The sequence below is a fragment of the Egretta garzetta genome, unplaced genomic scaffold (genome assembly GCF_000687185.1).
Source record: "Egretta garzetta isolate BGI_Z169 unplaced genomic scaffold, ASM68718v1 scaffold326, whole genome shotgun sequence".
NCBI lineage: Eukaryota > Metazoa > Chordata > Aves > Pelecaniformes > Ardeidae > Egretta > Egretta garzetta.
The window spans coordinates 2,314,463-2,333,608 of record NW_009260026.1 but is presented as its reverse complement, the minus strand read 5'-3'; the positions used below and the strand labels follow the sequence as shown (position 1 = coordinate 2,333,608).

Sequence of the window (19,146 nt, the reverse complement as noted above, 5' to 3'; positions counted from 1 at the left end):
TTTCCATACTGGAAAATCAGATTATAGTTTATTTCTTTTTTTTTTCTTTTGAGCGAGCTGGATAAAATATTTCACGTTTCCGTTAGAGCCATGTCTTTACATCTTTTTTAGGAACTCACATGGTGGACCTCTTAGATAGATAACTTTCAAAGTCCAGTGTTTGATTTAAGAGATACCTGTATCCCATGGACACTGAATTTCAAAAAGTAGTAGGGGTATTAGGAATTTCTAAACTGACATTATTGTGCTGTCTTTACCATTTAAAGTTTCCTCTTAATCAAATGCAGGTATGTGGAGTAACAAACATGGGCATTTATAGCTGATTTGTTATTTCAGAAAGCATTAAGAGCAAGTAAAGCATTTAGGCTTAAAACAAAGAATGTAAAATTCACCAAACCACTCCCCATAGTGATGGAAAAAAAGGACATTTCAGTCAAGATACCTTGCCTACCAATGGCAAGACAGTATATTGTCTACCCAGGACAAAACATGATTTGAAGCAAACTAGTCAAGAATTCCTGTACTCTGTGGGAGGCAGCCAAAAATAAGTCTGTGTCATAAGTTTATTGCACTGTTATGGAAAACTAGGAATAGAGTGGGCTAGGTCTGAACTTACAGTTTCAGCCCTTCCAGTCCCCACAAGGCAAAAACTCATTTCACACCACTTATGTGCAAGGGCTAAAGAAACAGCAGAAGCTTCTGATACTATGCCTGCACAGAGAAGGGAATGACCACAGAATCCCAAAGCATTCTTCTGTTTCCAGTTAAAAGGAAGCAGTGAAAATCACCATCACTTACTCTCTGTTGGCAGCACAGGGGGAAGTGTGGTCTTAGGCTTCTTGGTTTTCTTCTCAGTAGGCTTTGAGGTCTTTGTTGAGGCATCTGCAATCAAAACAAGTAATAAAATACAAATCCTATTTAAAAATCAATAATGAAAAAGCTGCCAGTTTGGTTTGGATCATTCTGTAACTTTAGAGGAAATTGCTGTCCTTTTGGTTTTTAAGAAAGATTTTCTGCAGACTTGCTAGAGAATGTCACATTCTAAAAGGAAGAGGGAGCAGAGAAGAGCAGAAACCCTCTATGAAAGCAGCTCCACTGAGAAAGCAACTAGACAAGAGGCACCTACGCTGATAGGTCTATTTTAACGGAATAGATAGGTCTATTTTAACGGAATAGAACACAGTACAATATGCACAAAGCTGCTTTAGGCAGTGCATGGAAGAGGGAAACAAAGGCATATTTGAAACATAATTTCATGCAAAAGAATCTCTTGCCATGTCATTCTTCTATTCCACTGTCTATGTGATCTATATAAATGAGCTCATTTTGAAAAGTAGCATTTCCTCTGTATGTTTACAATCTTTCCAAGAAGATATTATCACACGTTCATTCATTCCTAAAGAAAAATGGCAAAAGGGACATCACAGGACTCAAGTTTGATGGATTTCATTATTCCCAAGATTGCACAGCTCGTATCCAGCAACTCCTTAGCACCTCAAGCTCCACCAAGAGCTGAGAGTCAATACAAGCTCTCATCCATGTGTATCCCATATGACATGGACACATATAACAAGAAGGTGCAACTTCTTTTCAGCAAGTTTATCCCAGGTCAAGCATGTCATATATGCAAATCCTAATGAGCTCCATGTGTTAAGATTGTTTCGTCCCAACATTTTTCTTTGGAAGAAAGGTCTCAAATCAGGATTATGATCTCAGCAATAGCTGTATCAATTTATAGTTTTCAAATATTTAGCTTTCAGAGGATTTGTGCATGAGATAGGTCTTTGAAATTTAGTTACTAAAGAAAAGAAAACATAAATGTTACGGAACCACCTATTTCAGTCACCTACTTCTAGGTGCTAGAGCATGAAACCTGGTCTCTATAAGTTTCCTAAAAAGTTAACAGGGGAAGACAGAATCTCCTAGAAAACAATTTGGAGCAGAAGGCTGTGTTAGATCTGAGCTCAGACACCCAGATTCTACAGATTTGTCCCTGAGCTAATTTGACAACTGCAGTAAAATACTCCTCCAATCTGATTTGAGTCCATGGGACCAAAAGGAAAATAATGATATTTATGGTTACGTGTTGAGTCTGAAAATCAGCACCTGGGATGCTGACAGCAGACTGAGTAGAAGGGAGCAATTTTAACTGTTGTTTTAGATCACAATTCTAATTTAAAAATAACAGTCATCCCCTCTGCCAGTCACAGACATAGGATATAAAATGGTGTCTCTCCTAAATAGCTGGGGTTTGCTGTAGTGCCATTCCTCAAAAACCTCTTCTCAGCCATACAAAGCAGCATGACAGTAGGGAATGGAAAAGACAAATGAAATAGCCAGTATCAAGGTAAAGAATGTGGTCATTCTGGTGTCCAATATTACATGAGCAAATAGCTCCTAACACCATGGGTGCCACTACCAGGGTGAGCCAGACAGCTCTTGTAATGCCATTCACATCATCATGCAATGAACGTTACATGAGCTGACAGCCTCCCATGATCGAGACTTCGCAAGCCGAAGTTTACCTCCAGTCTCCTAGAATATGCATTGCCCAGCAGGAAATTGGAGCCAAGGGAGGCTTCAGGAAGAAAAGCAACTACTTGAAGGAGATCAGAAGACAAAGGAAAAAACACATAGGTGACTGAGACATTTAAAAGATACTAGGGCAGCTCTGGAGAACTACTGTGTGCTAAGCGATCTGATCCTTTAACCCTCTGCATCTGTGGTAGTTAAGATGTTAGAGGATACTAGATTCTGCTTAAAACCTCTTTGAACTTCAGTGATGGTAAAATGTATTACTTTAAATTACAGAAATACAAACAATAGCTTAAATTACAGAAATACAAACAATAGCTTATTGAATATCTAAGCCAGACTACCTTGTGACCATAGTATCATCAAAGGTGCCATTACAGGAACCAATATAATTAATTGTAATTATATGTATAATTAATTCCTTTTCCAGCTACATGAAGACTGATCCTTACTGATGGAGTTACAGGATCATGTTCTTACCTTGTGTCATGCTACATTAGGAAAACAAAAAATAGTTTTCTTTTCTAGACCTCCTGCCCCAAATACCACATCTGCCACACAGTTGTGAAGGCTTAGTACCCAAGATCTACATCATTGGGCTTATTGTCTAGTTTTGCGTTCTTTACAGTTACAATGGAAAGTATCAGAGTATTCAAGGATGAGCTCACCAGAGGGTGAGCTGATAAGAAGCACATTTGGTTACTTAAAGTCTCTTAAGTAACTTGAAATCCATGGCAGTTTTAAAACCTCATGACAAAATTGTGACAGGACAAGGGGTAATGGCTTTAAACTAAAACAGGGTAGGTTTAGACTAGATATAAGGAAGAAATTCTTTACAATGAGGGTGGTAAAACACTGGAACAGGTTGCCCAGAGAGGTAGTGGAGGCCCCATCCCTGGAAACATCCAAGGCCAGGTTGGATGGGGCTCTGAGCAACCTGACCTAGTTAGCGGTGTCCCTGCTCACTGCAGGGGGGTTGGACTAGATGACCGCTAGTGGTCCCTTCCAACCCAAAACATTCTATGATTCTATGAAAATATTTGCCCAAGGTCAAGACTACTTGGCAAAAGTATGGCGTCATCAACATGACAGGCTGAAAATGGGTACCTCAGTCAGCAAATTGTCCATGTTCTAAGACTATGGCATACGAGGGTGGTTGAACTGCTAATTTGTTTATTTTACTCACTTGCACTAGAAAAAACCCAAATGACCAAATGACATGAATGCAAAGAAGTGAAAAGTTCTAGACTGAGAAATGTGCCATACATAGTTCTGAGGCAGACTGGTACCCAGGATTATGCACCAAAATCTTACGTGGTCTTAAAGAATGCATACAGCTCAGAAGCAAATCTTCATGGGTTCAACTTACTGCTTTAAAATCCTTGTAGAAATACGGCAGGCAGCAGAGGAACATTATTCCACAAAGCAGCCAGAGCCCTTGACTCTGTACTGTCTCTCTACTCATGCTCCTTTACGCTAGCCTTTGAATTACATATTGACCAAAAAGGGCAGGAGGGAAGGGGGGCAGAGTTCTTTTTTGTGCATGTGGTTCTTAAAGGCTGGTATTGGGAAATAAAGGGGGGAAGGAGGAAGTTCTAAGGAAGGGTTTCCCCATATCCAGCAAAGTACTTACCTTCTACCAGCACTTTGCAAGAACATTCAGCTTTTCCTGCTGCATTCTCAGCTATGCATTTGTATTCGCCCCCGTCTTCAGGCATGGCCTTCTCAACAGTAAGTGAACACAGTGTCCCTAATAGAAAGGAAGGAGAGATCAAATGGATGTTATGTTGCAGTTCACAAAAACCTTAGTGCTATTAAGGAACAGAATGAATCAAATGATCCAATCCTTTACTACAGGTGATCTTCATTGTTAGAAAAATATGTTTGATCCTTAAAAATTCAACATCAGAATTGGAATCATTAATGCTAAATAAAATAAAAACACATTGATAGATAAATTGAATCTCATTGCTGTTCCCTAGGATACTCAAAGCTGTCCCTACAGCCCTAAAGCGGTTAATGGATGAGTGTACAGAAGACCCAGAGCAGAAGCTCTGCTGCTGTTCTTTGTCTTATAGCAGGGATAAGAAATCCTCACTCTGATGATCTTTTTCCAAAAGTGCTAGTAGTGTAGGACTGTAAATATAAGGGCTTCTGTAAAGTGATCATCTGCAAGGTTTTTATTCAGCCTTATCTCTAGCACTCCCATGAGCATCCACATGTGAAAGTAGAACTTCAGCTTAGTGCCCAAGTTTAAAAATGACACTGAGAACCATTTTCTTTTTGCTTTAATTATTTAGAGAACAAGTGTCTGGTATTGTAAAACATCTGTTAGAAAGTCCAATATATCAGTGGCAATTAAATTTGTCACTGCAACAAATCAACTTATTTTCAAACAAAAAAGCAAAATTTGACTTCACTGGGTCTGCAGAAACAGGATGCGACATAAGCTCTGTAGTTACCAAGGGAAGCTTGGTATGACCCAAGGGAAATACATTTCCTCTTAAAAAATAAAACTCTGTGAACCAAAACAGAAGCTGTTCCCAGTAGCTGGGGATGAGGAAGGAGAACTGTGGTTTACCTAATCCCTTACGGTCACTTGCATTGCTTGAAATAACGAAGTACTTTGCTCCCCGGGCAGAATCCCAATTAAAACACTCCAGACTTTCCCCTTCCAAATATCCCTCATTAAGTGAGGGTGAAGTGTGGGCTTACTTTCTCCTTCCTCACTGAAAAGCCTGGCCTGTCACCTAAACACAGCCTGAGACATTGTGCACTTCCACCCATTGCTGCTAGCTTGTCCAGAATGCCTCCACCCTCCACTTATTTCAGCTACAGTAATACCAGCCCCCCACCTCCATTTACCTTTCTCATAGTCTCTTCTAATTAATGGCAGGATGGAGATCTTTTTCAGACATTTCCCCTGTGTCCTGAGATGTAAGTAAATTTTACAGCATCTCTTGCTACTTGCCACCTTTCTCTCTGTGTTAACTGGAGGCTGCCTTCTACCCTCCAGAGTGCCTGATCCCAGGCTCCTAATGAAATATATCCCTTGTCATGTGGGAGATGGCACAGGCGCATGTGACACTGGTCCTTGAAAAGGACCTCGAAAAGTCTGTGGAAAGAACACCCCTCTATCAGATGAACTTTGAGGGTTTACTGGCTCCCCTTGGGAGACCAGACCTCAGTTCTGACACAGCAATTATGCTTTTGGCATTCAGATTTTCCCTCGTTGTAAAACTGGATGTTATTATTCAAGACCAATTGCATAAAGCCCCTTCAAATGATTCCCCAAAAAATTTGATTAGCCAGACACACACAAGGGTTAGAAGAAAATATATTTTTCCCACCTCCTCATCCTCCACAAAATGAGGAAGCTCTAAATAATGACAATTTTCCCCCTGAGTAACAATGTGAAAACTCAGAAGAGAACTGACCCCTCACTCACATGTGCTGTGCTCAGCCAACCACGGGGTGAAAAGAAAAGCCACGTGCCTTCCCTGACTCATCTCCATGAGTCAGGCTGAGCCAAAAATGTCAGGACCTGCAGTTCCATTCCAAATGGAGGAGGGACACTAGCAAAGTATTCTTGCAGGCATCTAGCAAATATAAATTCACATGTCTCTGCTGTTTGAAGATGCAACTGGAGAGCAAGCCAAAGATAACTTCCAGTCTAAAAATCTGTATAAATCTATATAAATCTATATAACATGATTAGAACATGATATATAACATCAGATCCTTGCAAAAGAACATCAACTATGGAACAAAGACACATAACATATGAAGGAGATCTCTGGCCCCCTTACTGCAGGGAAGGAGTCTGGCTTGTAAGGAAAAGTGGATCGTTAAGGGACTGGAACAAAAGAGCATTTACTTTACTTTTTGCTGGAGTTTTCTCATTGCTCAAAAGCCCTTCCTCACTGGCATGCTAATCAGCTCTTGGAAGACTAATGTGATGCAGGGTCATTCCTCATCACTCATACTGTTGCAGTGTTGTCCGTACAGCATACTGCAGCAATCTAAGTTAACACCTTATGAGAAACACTTCCTAACACAGCATATACAAACAGAAACATCCCATCCTAACAGTAAGTCATTCCCCACACTTACGCTAAAACCTAGAAACAAATCCTAGGGTTTTCTCATGATGATCCTCGACTTGTCACGTGCATTCAGTGCTCTGTTAGTTTTGCTTTTAGAATCCAGCTCTGGCCAGGCTGCATGGCAGGGGTCTGATGGAAGCTGCATTTATCTTATTCCACTGAAAGCAGAGTCCTCATGAACTAACATCAGTCTTACTCATTCCAAAAGAATATTAATATGAGTTGAATTTTAATGATGTTATTTTGTGAGAAGGAGGATGAAGGAAATCTGTTTTTTCCAAGAGCTGCACCCTTTTTTTCCTGACATCCACTCCCCTGCAGTAATAATCTGTATCCTGTTTCCCTCCCCTTCTCCATGCTCCCCAGCTGGAACAGCACATACAGAGTACATGGGGATTGCTGGGCTTGCTTGCTGCCACCAGATGCAATGGTGGTGTTCTGCCTTCAGTGGAGGAGTGAAGGGGAAATGAGATCGTTTGGGTCATTTTCCTGTCTTTAGCCACTAGTTTTCATGAAACTGTGGACTACTAGGACTTAGTAGTAGCGAAATTGGCCAACGGTTCAAAAAAGTATTAGCCAGGCTGGGTCAGGAGTGTAAGGGGAGGCTGAGAGAGCACATGGCTGTAGAAACCTCATTTTCTTAGAAAACCAGAACACACGCAGCACGCCCCAGAACAGGCAAAACTGTGTGAGATTGCATGAGGACAGGAAACTCCCCAATAGGCCTATGTTCTGTGATCTAGAGCTACCGTGAATTCCCGGGCCTAGAAGGCCAAATGTCTCTCAATGAAGTGTTTGGTATTTCCTCTGCAAAAACCTTTCATGACCTGAAACAAGCTTATTTTCTCATAACTGCAAGAAAGTCCAGACTGGTTACTCCAGTTGGGTATTCTGAATCCTGGCACTTCACAAATCCCAGTCAACTAAAGGAATTTGCTATCGATTTTGTCCCCCCATCCCTCTACTATTTTTAAAGAACCAGCCCACAGACAGTCTTTAAAACACTGTCATGAAGGGCAAGATTGGAGTAAACATGAATACTGGGATCTTCCACTTAGACTTTGGAAATGGTACAGCTCTAGAAAAGACCTTAACAGCCACAGGAGCTGACAGTTTACTGGAGGCTCTGGTTTAGATACACAAAGCCTTTCCCTTGCATTATGAGCTATTAAAGGATTTTCTGACTTACTCAAAAATAGTGCAAGAGGGTTTAAAATACTTCTAGGCTTCTGCATTCTTTCCATGAAACTCCACAGAAAGTCGACTTCAGATATAAAACAAATACACAAACCAACAAAAACCAGCTCCTGAGTCTAATTCCCCACACTGGCATCTATCTGGCCAAGCTCCTGACTCCTATCCATGATGCAGACTGAAGTTTATGTCTTTCTCGTTTGTATCCCATGGGATAAAGAAGTACTATGGAGTATTTAGGCAATATCAATAAATACTAGGCCATGAGAAATTGTGCCTAGGAGTCATAACAGATTTGTTAAGGAACTCGTTGGCCCACTGGTGTTCATTTTCTAATAAATCAGAAACTGGGAAATTGCAAATATGTGCTAGTGTCACAGTCGTATTTAAAAACGTCAAGTGGGTTGACCTGGAAACTGTAACTACAGTTACAATGACAACAGGCAGAGTAGCGAAAAAACTCACATTAATTGCAGAGGAGAAAAAATGACAAATTTAATTATTGCTAATGGCTAGAGTTTAAGGAAAACAATGTAACAAACCTACTTTTATTATTCATGAGATTACATATTTAACTGGCAAGTGTATCCGTGTAAAGGCAATTTTCATAGTCTTTACTGAAATGTTTGTGTTTTCTCACATTATTCTGCTTGCAATTAATGCTCTATTCCTATATTAATGACATTTATGTTAGAAGAGCTAGAGCTGCAAAAATAAGCTGGCAAATAGGAATTCATCACTTGGTGGGACCAGACTAGGATCAAAGTTATGAAATACTTTAATCTGTGATGTAGAAGTATGCCTAAATTAATGTTGATAAACTTACAGATGACAGAAAGAATGTTTGAAAGGGAAAAGACAGAAAAAGGGAAAATAGAGCAGTCCTCATAAACAAACTCATTTACTTGTTAAGCTGAGTCCTGTTTGCTCAAAGAAAATTGGTCTTAAGACAGTGAAATGAGAGGCATCCATGGATAGCAAGGGATGCTCTTACTTTCAGAGGGTTTAAAGGTTTAATACAGAAGTAACAAACATGAGCTGCACTGCTGTGAGGTAGAAAGAGGACCAATGACCTCCAGTAAGCACAGCAATAGGAAGGTGACCTCCATCTCACTAATGCTGATACCGACATACAGTTCTGCTGCCTATTTTCTAAATAGGATACTAAACCAACAAACAGCAACTGAAGAGGAGGTATTAAAAAAACAAACCAAAACAAAACAAAACACCAACCCCAAGCCTCCAAAGGCTGGATAAAGCGCATTATGGAGAGAAAGTTAGTGAGAGCTTGAGTTGCCAAATTTTGAAAAAAAAGAGAGCTAGAGAAGTATCTTAATTAACAAGTCAAAGCTTTTCTATCAAGTACAAATGGGCTCCTTATCTTAGCAGAGAACAGAAGCAAGAGTATGGAAGAAGGAAACAGGTAAATTCAAATCAGAAATAAGGCATTGCTTTGTTTCTTTATTTAAAAACAAAACACTTATAAGTATTAATAGACATTGCAATAAATTACCAGTGATTATATATAGCAAACGTCTCTCTCTTGTTGTATTTAAACCTACACTATTTGCATTTCTGGAAGAAGGAAGATTCAGACAAAAATGGCAGTACAGAGGGAAATTTGTGGCATGTGACAAACACAGAGTTGTGTCAGAACTCATGCTCAGACGATCCGCCTAGCTTTAAACTTTCCGAAGAAGCTTTTTTTGAGCTGCAGAATCCATCTACTTTCAGCAGTACATAGAGTTGTGTTAATTACACACCAAACTCTTGCTCCAAGTTAATTAAAAAGAAATCAAAAAAGTCATGACAGATCCTAGTTAGACTGACAGACACAGGCTTGCACAACTGACAGGAAGATTTAGGAGTTATGGTAAGTCACAAGAAAGTTGTTAAGGCATTATTGCTAATAAGATTACCAACTTATGCTGCCAAGACACTTAGGAAGAAAAAAATGCTGTCTTGCACAAAGCAGTACAAACTCTGGGCATTTTCTAAGCCACTCCATCACTGCTACCTGAGCCTGTATTAAGTAGTTCTTCTTCAGTCTATATAGTCACATGGTACTAAATCTAGCCAAAAAAAGCAGAGCAAGGTGATTTAAAAAATAGCAAGTTTGCCAGTTTTGACTTATATTCACTGTGCACCTCAATTCTCCAGTCTAGTAAGGATGCCAGCTTTCAAACCCCTTTCACTGTCATCTTCTATAACAACTTTTGCAACCATGCAAAGATTTTCTATCTGGATTTTCTATCCAAGAGTGAATCACATAGCAGGACACTAGCACAGAGCACTGCTGTGCCAAGGACTATACAAACATAAAACAAAATGGTTCCTGCTCTAAAGAGTTCACCGTGTGAGGAAGCTTGTTCTGCTCAGTCCTTATATGTCTAATTCCACTGTAATGTCTGCTAGAGCCTTCTTAAAAACTCTTTTCCAAACAAAAAGCCCCCTGGAACTTCAAACAAAGAACTCCTCTGTCATATCAAAATCAACTGCCTCTTAAACATACACCGTCTGACCTGCCCATATAAATGCTTAATGCTACCCTCTCTTGTTTGTTTGTTACAGTTACCATTTATTTTGAGATTTCACAGGCAAAACCCACATAAGTGTCTATCCCAGGAATGTAGATAACTGCACTCTGACTAGCAATTAAAAAAAAGAAAAATATAGTATCAAACCATTAATAAATTCCTACCAGGTCAGACATGTTCATCAAAGAAAAACAGTGTAAGAGCTCACTTTGTCATAAAAATGATACTTTAAGCAACAAATTACTCATGCCAATCAACTGACAGAATACTGATGTTCATGATTTTAAAGGGAAACAAAACAGTATTAATAGTTGAAATGTAAAATGGAAGGAATTAGACTGATCTTAGACATGTTGTGATTGTGACAGTTAGTATAATGCTGCCCAGATTCTGACTTCTGATTGCTAATGTAAATTTAACCCTGGCATAATACAATACATTGCAAACCCTAGATTAAGTACTAAAATACAGCACAAATACTGCATAAATATGCCTAAAGATGAAGGTCTTTTGGGGGCAGGATTTAATTTTTCCTTTGCCAAAGACCTTACCAATCGGTGATTATTCTGATCCTGGTGTTTGCACTAGAGCTTCTCTGATGGTACAGAAGGGGGACTAACATCCCGACTTCTCTTGCATGCTAATGGATAAACTGCCTTGGACAGGCAATGTAGTGTTAGCCTCTTCAAACACAGAGGAGATGCGTGAATAGAATTGTTTCTAACAGGTAAAGGGAACTATCAGCTAGGACAAATATGCCAAGGAGAGTTACTTTCAGTGAGCGACTATCTAAAGGGACTAGCTAGTTTGCATATCCTGTGAACTTGTTACACACAAGTATACTTTTAAGTCTTCCCTTCCTGGCCAAATATGCCACTTGTTTTATCAGGTGGGCATATTCCTGAAACCAAATTTTATATATTTATCTTCACAATATATTTGGCCCCAGGAGATCAGCAAACTGCTCTCTCTTTTTGCTTTCTGGCAATGACAGAGAGGGTTAATTTAATTTCCAAAAGACAAACACATAGCATTTTGCAGTTTCATGTGTTACACTGAACAGTTTGTGGGCCAATGGCCCATACCAACTAAGATGGGCTTGTAGCATAAGAAGCAGACAGACATGTCTCATTCTAGACAGAGGATTTTCCAGTATCCAGCTCACTAAGAACAAGTAAGTTACTCTTCTGTGAAATACCTCTGGAAAATTTTCCATACGTGAAAACCAGTGGTCACCACCAAACACCATAGCAGCACAAAAACCTTTGATGAAATAGGTAAGAGTAGACCCAGTCTACCCACTTCCATAGTGGATTTTGTTGCCAAACTCAAGAGCAGAAAGGTCACACTGAAGAAATAAAAAATGGCTTTGCAAGATCTAAGCCCATTAATGTGAGCTAGATCCATTTGCTTTGAATTCCTCTCCATCCCCACAGATTCAACCTTCTTTCAGCTGAAGATGACTCTAGGGGATTATCTCCAGAGCCCATTAAATGCTGCTCCAAGGTTGGCCAAAGGTACTGCTGCTGAAGGACATGACACCTGCGGTTGTGACAAAGCTGCCTTTTCAGCATTTGGGGCAAAAGATGGAATCTGGGATTTTGGCATTGGGCGGCTGCGTAATGCCTCCAGTTCTATTGTTGCTCTCTCTGTTTAAAGCTGCTGCAAACGCTTTCTGTGAGACTAATTGATACAGTTTCTCTATTGAACAGTATTTCCTGATATTCATCCTGAATTTGTTATTTCTCAATTCTAGCCTGTAGCTGTAATTATTCCTTCTCCTCCCTTGGTTCCTTCAACTATTTATGTGTTCCTAATTAAGGAAAAAGAGAAAAATCAATCCCTAGGAGAACTGGAACTTACTTAAAGTAAGTATCATGCATACCTAGTTAGTTACTTAACAGTTGGCATGAAAGCATCTCACAGTTGGAGAGCAGCAACACATCGTTCTCCAAGTGCCAAAGCTAGCAGGTACTGTTGGGAAAAAAACCTAAATTGACCATCACGCAATACATCCCCTCAGTGTACCAGAGGGTATGTAACAAGGTTAAAAAAACCCAGTTCTAATTCTCATTCCATTTCTTTCCATTAAAGGAGAAAATGGTAGCATTTACTTCCCTGTATAATATTTCTTTCTAAGATCCTCTGCAAATATGCGCAAAAGAAAGCGTAACATCTTTGAAGTACTGATAATACTGACTACCTAGGTAAAATAATGTAATAATGCAGATACAGATCAAACCTAAGGACAGTTTCTTCACTCCCTGCAAGAAGCTGTCCTGAAACAGTGGATTCCTTATCCAGTGGCGATCTTTGTTCCTCACCTCAATGGAAAGCACTCCTTAGGTGTGACATCCTGACAAAATGCCAGCTCTGGGGTGCTATGATCAGGAGTGTCACCTAGCCCAGACAAACTGGATTGGGATAAGTCACATGCCCTGCTCAGGCAGGTGGCAGAGCATTTCTGTACATGAGGATCACTTCACTGTACACACAACTACACTGAAAATTCACCTCCACAGTACCATTTTATAAAGTGAATAGAAGTTGGAGGATTGTAACAGTCAATCACTCAGATTATTTCAGTCAATAAAACAGCTTTCTGCAGCATCACAACAGTAAAGCTTTGGACTTTAGGAGGCTCTACCATAGCTCAGAAGCTTTGATACAGAGATGCTGTCTATCTGATGTACTTTGATAGGAGACATGAAACTTTGAGATGCATAATTTCTTTTCCCTCTGACCAACTTCAAGAAAACCCTTGAAATCTTGCTTCCACCGTAAGGCTGATTAGATTGCAGTCTCCCACCTTCCTGATCCTGTCAGTCCTTTTTACAAGGATGGCATGCCTACCAGTCAACTTTTTCTCATGTATGTGACAGTTACCCCTATTCTATACAGTCCCCTTGGGTGAAGATCATCATGTACTTATAAATAAAATTTTTATGCTACTTCAGACACACACCAGACACAATGCACCTGCTACCATTTCCTTCTCTCCATCCACTTACTTTGGTATCCCCTTAATGTAGTACTTGGTATCTTTTTTCCCCTACCCTATCTTAAGGCAATATTGTTTCTCACTGCGTCCACTTTAAAGGAATACTCATGTTTCAGTACTTGAAACACTACACAAGGATTCACTTGTTATGGTGAACCATTGTGCATAATCATTTGGTTTTCATTTAATAACACTGAAAATAGTCTGGATTAAATGAAGAAAGATTCACAATTAAGAGTGCAGATCCTGTGAAGCTATAATTCTTACTGTGAACATGAACTTTTTTACTGCAATGTGCAGGACAATGTCATTCCCTAAGTGTTTTATGAAAAAAATATGAAGCAAAGAAGATTTTTGTATTATCAGTTATCCTCTCTATTTTTGTCCTAAGGAAAATATGTTTTGTCTAGATACAATATTAACTTTCATGCATACCCAGTCTAGTAGGGTTTGATTATCTGGAATGTGGAATATAACAACAGTAAGTGTTCTCTCTGAGGACTTTTACCAAACTCTATACTATTTTGAAATTAGTTAAAAGTCATCAGGCCAGTGGAATTCAAATATTTCAGTGTCTGTAAAGTCAACAGAAGCATCTGTGGTGGGGCATTAAATACACTGGAAATCAATTCTCAACTTTGATCTGAACTATGGAACTTGAAGTTGTAGTAATTTCTTTTTATAACACAACCTTTCTTTGCTCCTGTGTTTCAATTGCAATAAAAAGTCTGAAATATTAAACATACAAAAGAATTAAATTAGAATTTGTGAATGACAATAATATTATTCTGTTTTCAATGTTCTAAATCATTAAAGTTCAGCTTAAATAAACGTCATGTACCAGCTCCTTAAACAGCGTTAGCAATATAAACAGCATTTAAAAATGCAAGAAGTTTAACTTTATAAAAATTACATCTGCAGGCTGTTAAAGGAGAATCTGCAAGAAATGTCAAACAATACTGTTCCTTGTGTACTCCACTGAAATAACAAGAAAGTTGCATCTGGAAACAGTTACTGGCACAGGACTTAAATAAAGTATTGCATTACCTTTAATGAACTAAATATTATTAATCAAGAGCCGGATATAACAGTGTGCCATCCAGCTGGCTTGCAATTTAATTAATTTACCTTCTTGGGAGATGACAATGGACTTTGATGATTTGATGGTTTTGCTGTCTAGAGCCCAGGTGACAGCTGCAGGGGGATCAGAGGAAATCCGACATTGTAAGACCAATTTTTCACCATCTACTACTTGAGCATCCTTAAGCTTCTCTGTAAAGGAGGGTGCTGTTCCTTTGCTTGCTGGTGGTTTGCTTGCGGTTACTTTGTTTTCAGCTTTTTTCCCAATTATTCCGCCATCTACCACTGCGCACCCATGTTCACAGTTTCTGTCATTCTTCTCCTCTTTTTTCACTGCTGGTTTGGCAACAGGGGCTTGAGAATTGGGGGTCGCATTCTGGGCTTCAGAATGGGTGCGGGCATTTGGTGCTGGGGTGCTAGCACTGCCATTCTCTGCAGGTGTCTTTTTCTTTGAGCCCAGCACAGATCTGAAATCTGTAACGGCTGGTTTCGGAGGTGGCACCTTCTCTGGCAATGGGGTTTTTGGGGTGCCTTTCTTAGCCAGCACAGAGCGGAAGTCCACCTGCTGAGGAGCATGAACCTTCCTTTCCTCCTCTGACAAGGTCTTGGGTTTGACCTGCCGCTGCAGGTTTGCTCGGAAGTCCATTTGCTCGGCTGGGATTTCTTTCAGTTCCTCCTCAGAAAAACTTTTGGTGCTGACTTTCTTGCCTAAAATGTCACGGAAATCAAGTTGCTCAGCTTCCTGCTGCCTCAGGCTCTCTTCTGTGTGTTCACGAGTTTCCACTCGCCTCTTCAGCACACCTCGGACGTCTTCCTGCTCTTCCTCAGCTGCTCTGGTTTCACTGCTGTTCTTTTTGAAGCCACTTGTTCTACCAAATGTCAGTTTACCATGATCTCCACCATCTCTTCGCTCTCCAGAGCTGGCTGATTCCCTCCCACTATGATCCGAAAAAGAAAAGAAAGAGAGAGCCAGGAAAGGGGCTGGTTTAAAAATGTCAGGGAACAATCTCGGAGCAGGAACAAAATGTGTTTATAGAAGGGGAGGTTGATTAGAGGAGCACACTCCATTAGTTTATTGCATCAATGATGACTTCAGGAGCCATATAAGGGCACAAACAAAAAAGATCTTCTCTACTCTGGCTTGGTACAATGTGCTTAGCCTGTATGATGAAAACAATTTGTTGGGTCACATTTGGGGATTAGGTTGAACAGCAGCCAGCCTGGGTCTGTAAGGGCAGGGAATTAACAGAGCAAAAAATAGAACCCACCCATGCAAGTCCCTGGGAAAAATACTCACTCTCTGAGCATTTCTGCTCTGGAAGCTGAACTCTCCCGCAGCATCAGAGACACCTGGCAGCTGCATTCTCCAACTTGGTTCCTGAAATATTTAAGTGAAATCAGAGAAGCAGAGGTTTCTCCCTCCAAAACTGTAACTTGCCTGAGCTAAGTGATTGTGTGTTGCACTAAAGCAGCTCAAATCCAGTGTGGCATACTCTTTTCCTATGCCCCAGCACTCTGGTGGTTGCCTGAGTGGATTTGGTCCCCTTATATTTGGAGCCAAGCTATCTCAAATAGTTTTTACTGATCTGTTGCTGTCTACACTGGGAACAACATACTCCCTGAACAAAAATCAAAGCAATTTACAGAATGAAACAGCTGCAAACAAACAAGCTAAAGGAAAACAAATATAAAAGCTGGAAAATCAAGGCAGAGAAAGGGGCTATTTTGCAAAATTGAAAATATTCCAACTCTGCCTACTGTTTATTTATTCAAACCCAAGCTCTTATGTTTTCTAATGTTAAGATATTAGAAGCAGGGTCTCATTTCCTTCCCTCCCCCCCAGCCCAACCAATCAGCAAGACCCATCTACATGGATTGCTCCAGCCTGTACATGTTTATATTAAAAAACATAAAAGTGTCACCATATATGGTGCTGAGTACTTATTCTTCCTTTTGCAGAGGAATACCATGGATGCCTTCTGGAAAGGGCTCCCATTAAAGAATTCATTTAAAGTGCTCCCCCCACCCCTGCTTCTCCCTCCCTCCTGCAGATATATATCATTCTTCTAGCCCCAAACAGCTCTTCTCCACTTAACGCAGGAGATGCCAAAAGCAAAATTTAACTCCCCCAGGGCAGCAGCTGTCTAACTGTTGCCACCACTCCCCTGAACTGCTATTAAAAAACCAGACTTGAATTGATTAAGGACTAGAGATATCTTATTAGTGAAAACACTTTAATCTTTCCCAGTTTAAATATAGGCTTGTAAATGGATTACAAACTCCTGGATGATTTTTCTTTTTCAAACAAAAATTATTTTTGCTACTGAAAACATTTCCTGGACATGAACAAAACACATGTGCATTGGGGGGAGGGGAAGGGAAGAGAGGCGGGGTTTGCCAGCTGTTTTCTCCATTCAAAAGATTTGCTAGATAAGAGCATCTTCAAGTCCACTTTGCCCTGAAGTTTAAAACACAGACTCAGAAGTGCCTTTCTGTTAGTTTGCCATAAACACATTGTCTGGCCTGTTTTTTAAATAGTGTATGGAAATACATTCCTGGATATGGTTCTGTTTGGATGAATAAACTATAATTTCACCCATTTGCAACTTGCAATGCAGTCACACAGTAGGCAAGATCATTAACACAGATTCAGCACTAAGTTATGTCTTTATAATAGCGATTAGTGCCATCACCTTTTCAGATGGATTTCCCTTGCTTTCTATTGCTTTAGAAAATGAAACGGTGGATTAGCCTAATATGAAAAGCAAGCCTTTAACACCAAGAAGAAATTGGTGGGGTTGATCAAAGTAACTGGACTGCAAAGTAAAGGCCCTGCTGGCAGGAACACATCTCGTGTGACCTTAAGACCATTAACAACAAGAAGCCATAGAAACGTTTTCAACACTTGATATCCAGAATATGTACACTAGAAACTGTTATTGAAGGCAATCCATAAGGACAGCACTGAAAGCCAAACCCCTAATTTCCTTCCATACAAAAGACTAAAGAACATCCCAGTACCAAACAGAAACTGTCCAAATGGCAGGAGAGGATCCAAGTCAATGCAGAGCGTATTTAACTCAGTCCTGCACCGGAGACCTGCCGTTCTTACTTCCTCTTATGTGTGGCCTCCATTTGGAAGCAAGAGAAATAGAAAGAGGGAAAGACAAATGGAAAGATAAAGAATCGCATGACACCTCCTCCCAACATACTGATTGCCATCAAATGATGGCAGGGTATCAACATTGGTGAAAACCTGTTGTCTTCAAACAAGGCGTTTCAAACTGGCCCCTTCTGCCACTATTCAAACTCACAAATTTTTTTCTTGCTTCTCAGAAGCTTTTAAGAAAAGCAGACACTGAAACTGCTCAAGTACATTCTCATTCACCAGTGCTACAGGGCTGTTAGTTTACCAGAAGATCCTTCCCATAAGTCTCCTAGAGCTCAATTACTCTTCCTTTAGGACTTTAAACCAATCCAAAGCTGACAAAGTAGAAAAAGCCATGCAAGCTGAAGTATAGACAATTTACAGCATACATCAAATAGGAAGGCACCACTGCTCAGCTTCTGTCATGACTGTATGTCAAAAATATTTGCCCACAAGAATTGTGCCACCAGTGGGAGAGATTAAAGTAACTGAGACAGCACTCTCCCAGGAGAGGGATCCAGGGATACTGAACGTGGTCCTGACCACTGTGAAGAATAATAGTATTTCTGCAGGACCCATTTCTGCAATGTATCTTTCCCTCTGCAAATTCTTGACATAGGCAAAGCAGCAAATAAGGCAAAGTAAACCTCTCTAAACTAAGCTATTTTTCATAGGGTTTGGAAAATAAAGGAGGGGGTAAGAAAGCAGGAGAGCATTTTGTTCTTTCTATTTTTAAAACCTTGGGAAGCACTTACAAATTATGGCAACAGTGAGACATAGAAGTACCTAGATGGAAAAATGATTCACAAGGTAGTTTTTTGATCTTAATTATGATTTCTGATTCAAGTAAATGGCTGAAAACTAGACCACTGGATACAAACCTCGAGTCTGTGTCTGATTCATCATATCCCTGTTCAAAAGCATAGCCTTCTCAGGCCAAGTCCTGCTCCCAGTGGAATCAAAGTGAGGTTACTGATTTTTAGGAGGAGGGAGAACACAATTTTGTCTTCTGAATTCAGTTGTGGAGCCTAAATAGGTGGCGTTAATAACACTGACCCACCTTGGAGATCACAAAATGGAAAAAGAGAAACAAGCCAAGAAAAATTAAGAAGGACTGGATGGTTTAGATGCTAAATTCAATCAAGAATAATTCTGGAAACTTTGTAAATATTTTTACATTTACGCAATTTCAGAATCTAGGCAAGGCAAGATACATAGGGGCAGTTAGAAAAAATAGAGCTTTACAGTACATAAGCACTACTTTAAGTCTTTCACATCTCTGCTGTTTTGAATCTTGGCAATAACAATAATACTTCTGCAACTTGAGGTTCTCCATATTGGCATTTTATCAACAAAAGCCTAGACAAAGACAGATCTTAGTGGCTCTGTTACTGTGGAATAATGATAGACATGGATAAAACCTATGCTTAGTAGCTATGCTGCAAAGAAGTGTCTGGAAGTGTTGACTTTTCCAGGATTGTGCTGCAGAATGCCCATGCACAGGACTTATCTTTAAAATGTCAAGGAATGATAATACACCCCCCC

General features: G+C 40.0%; 1 protein-coding gene across 2 annotated transcripts in view; it reads right to left on the bottom strand.

The window, feature by feature from the left end:
* MYLK (myosin light chain kinase) overlaps positions 1-19,146 on the bottom strand; it is a 223,816-nt gene that overhangs the window by 59,980 nt on the left and 144,690 nt on the right. For both annotated transcript variants that reach the window (XM_009640862.2, XM_035896318.1), the window contains exons 15-18: positions 15,751-15,831; positions 14,502-15,391; positions 4,169-4,285; positions 799-882 (exon numbers count right to left, since the gene is read on the bottom strand). In XM_009640862.2, the coding sequence (XP_009639157.2) occupies positions 799-882; positions 4,169-4,285; positions 14,502-15,391; positions 15,751-15,831 (1,172 nt within the window). The remainder of the gene's footprint in view (positions 1-798; positions 883-4,168; positions 4,286-14,501; positions 15,392-15,750; positions 15,832-19,146) is intronic.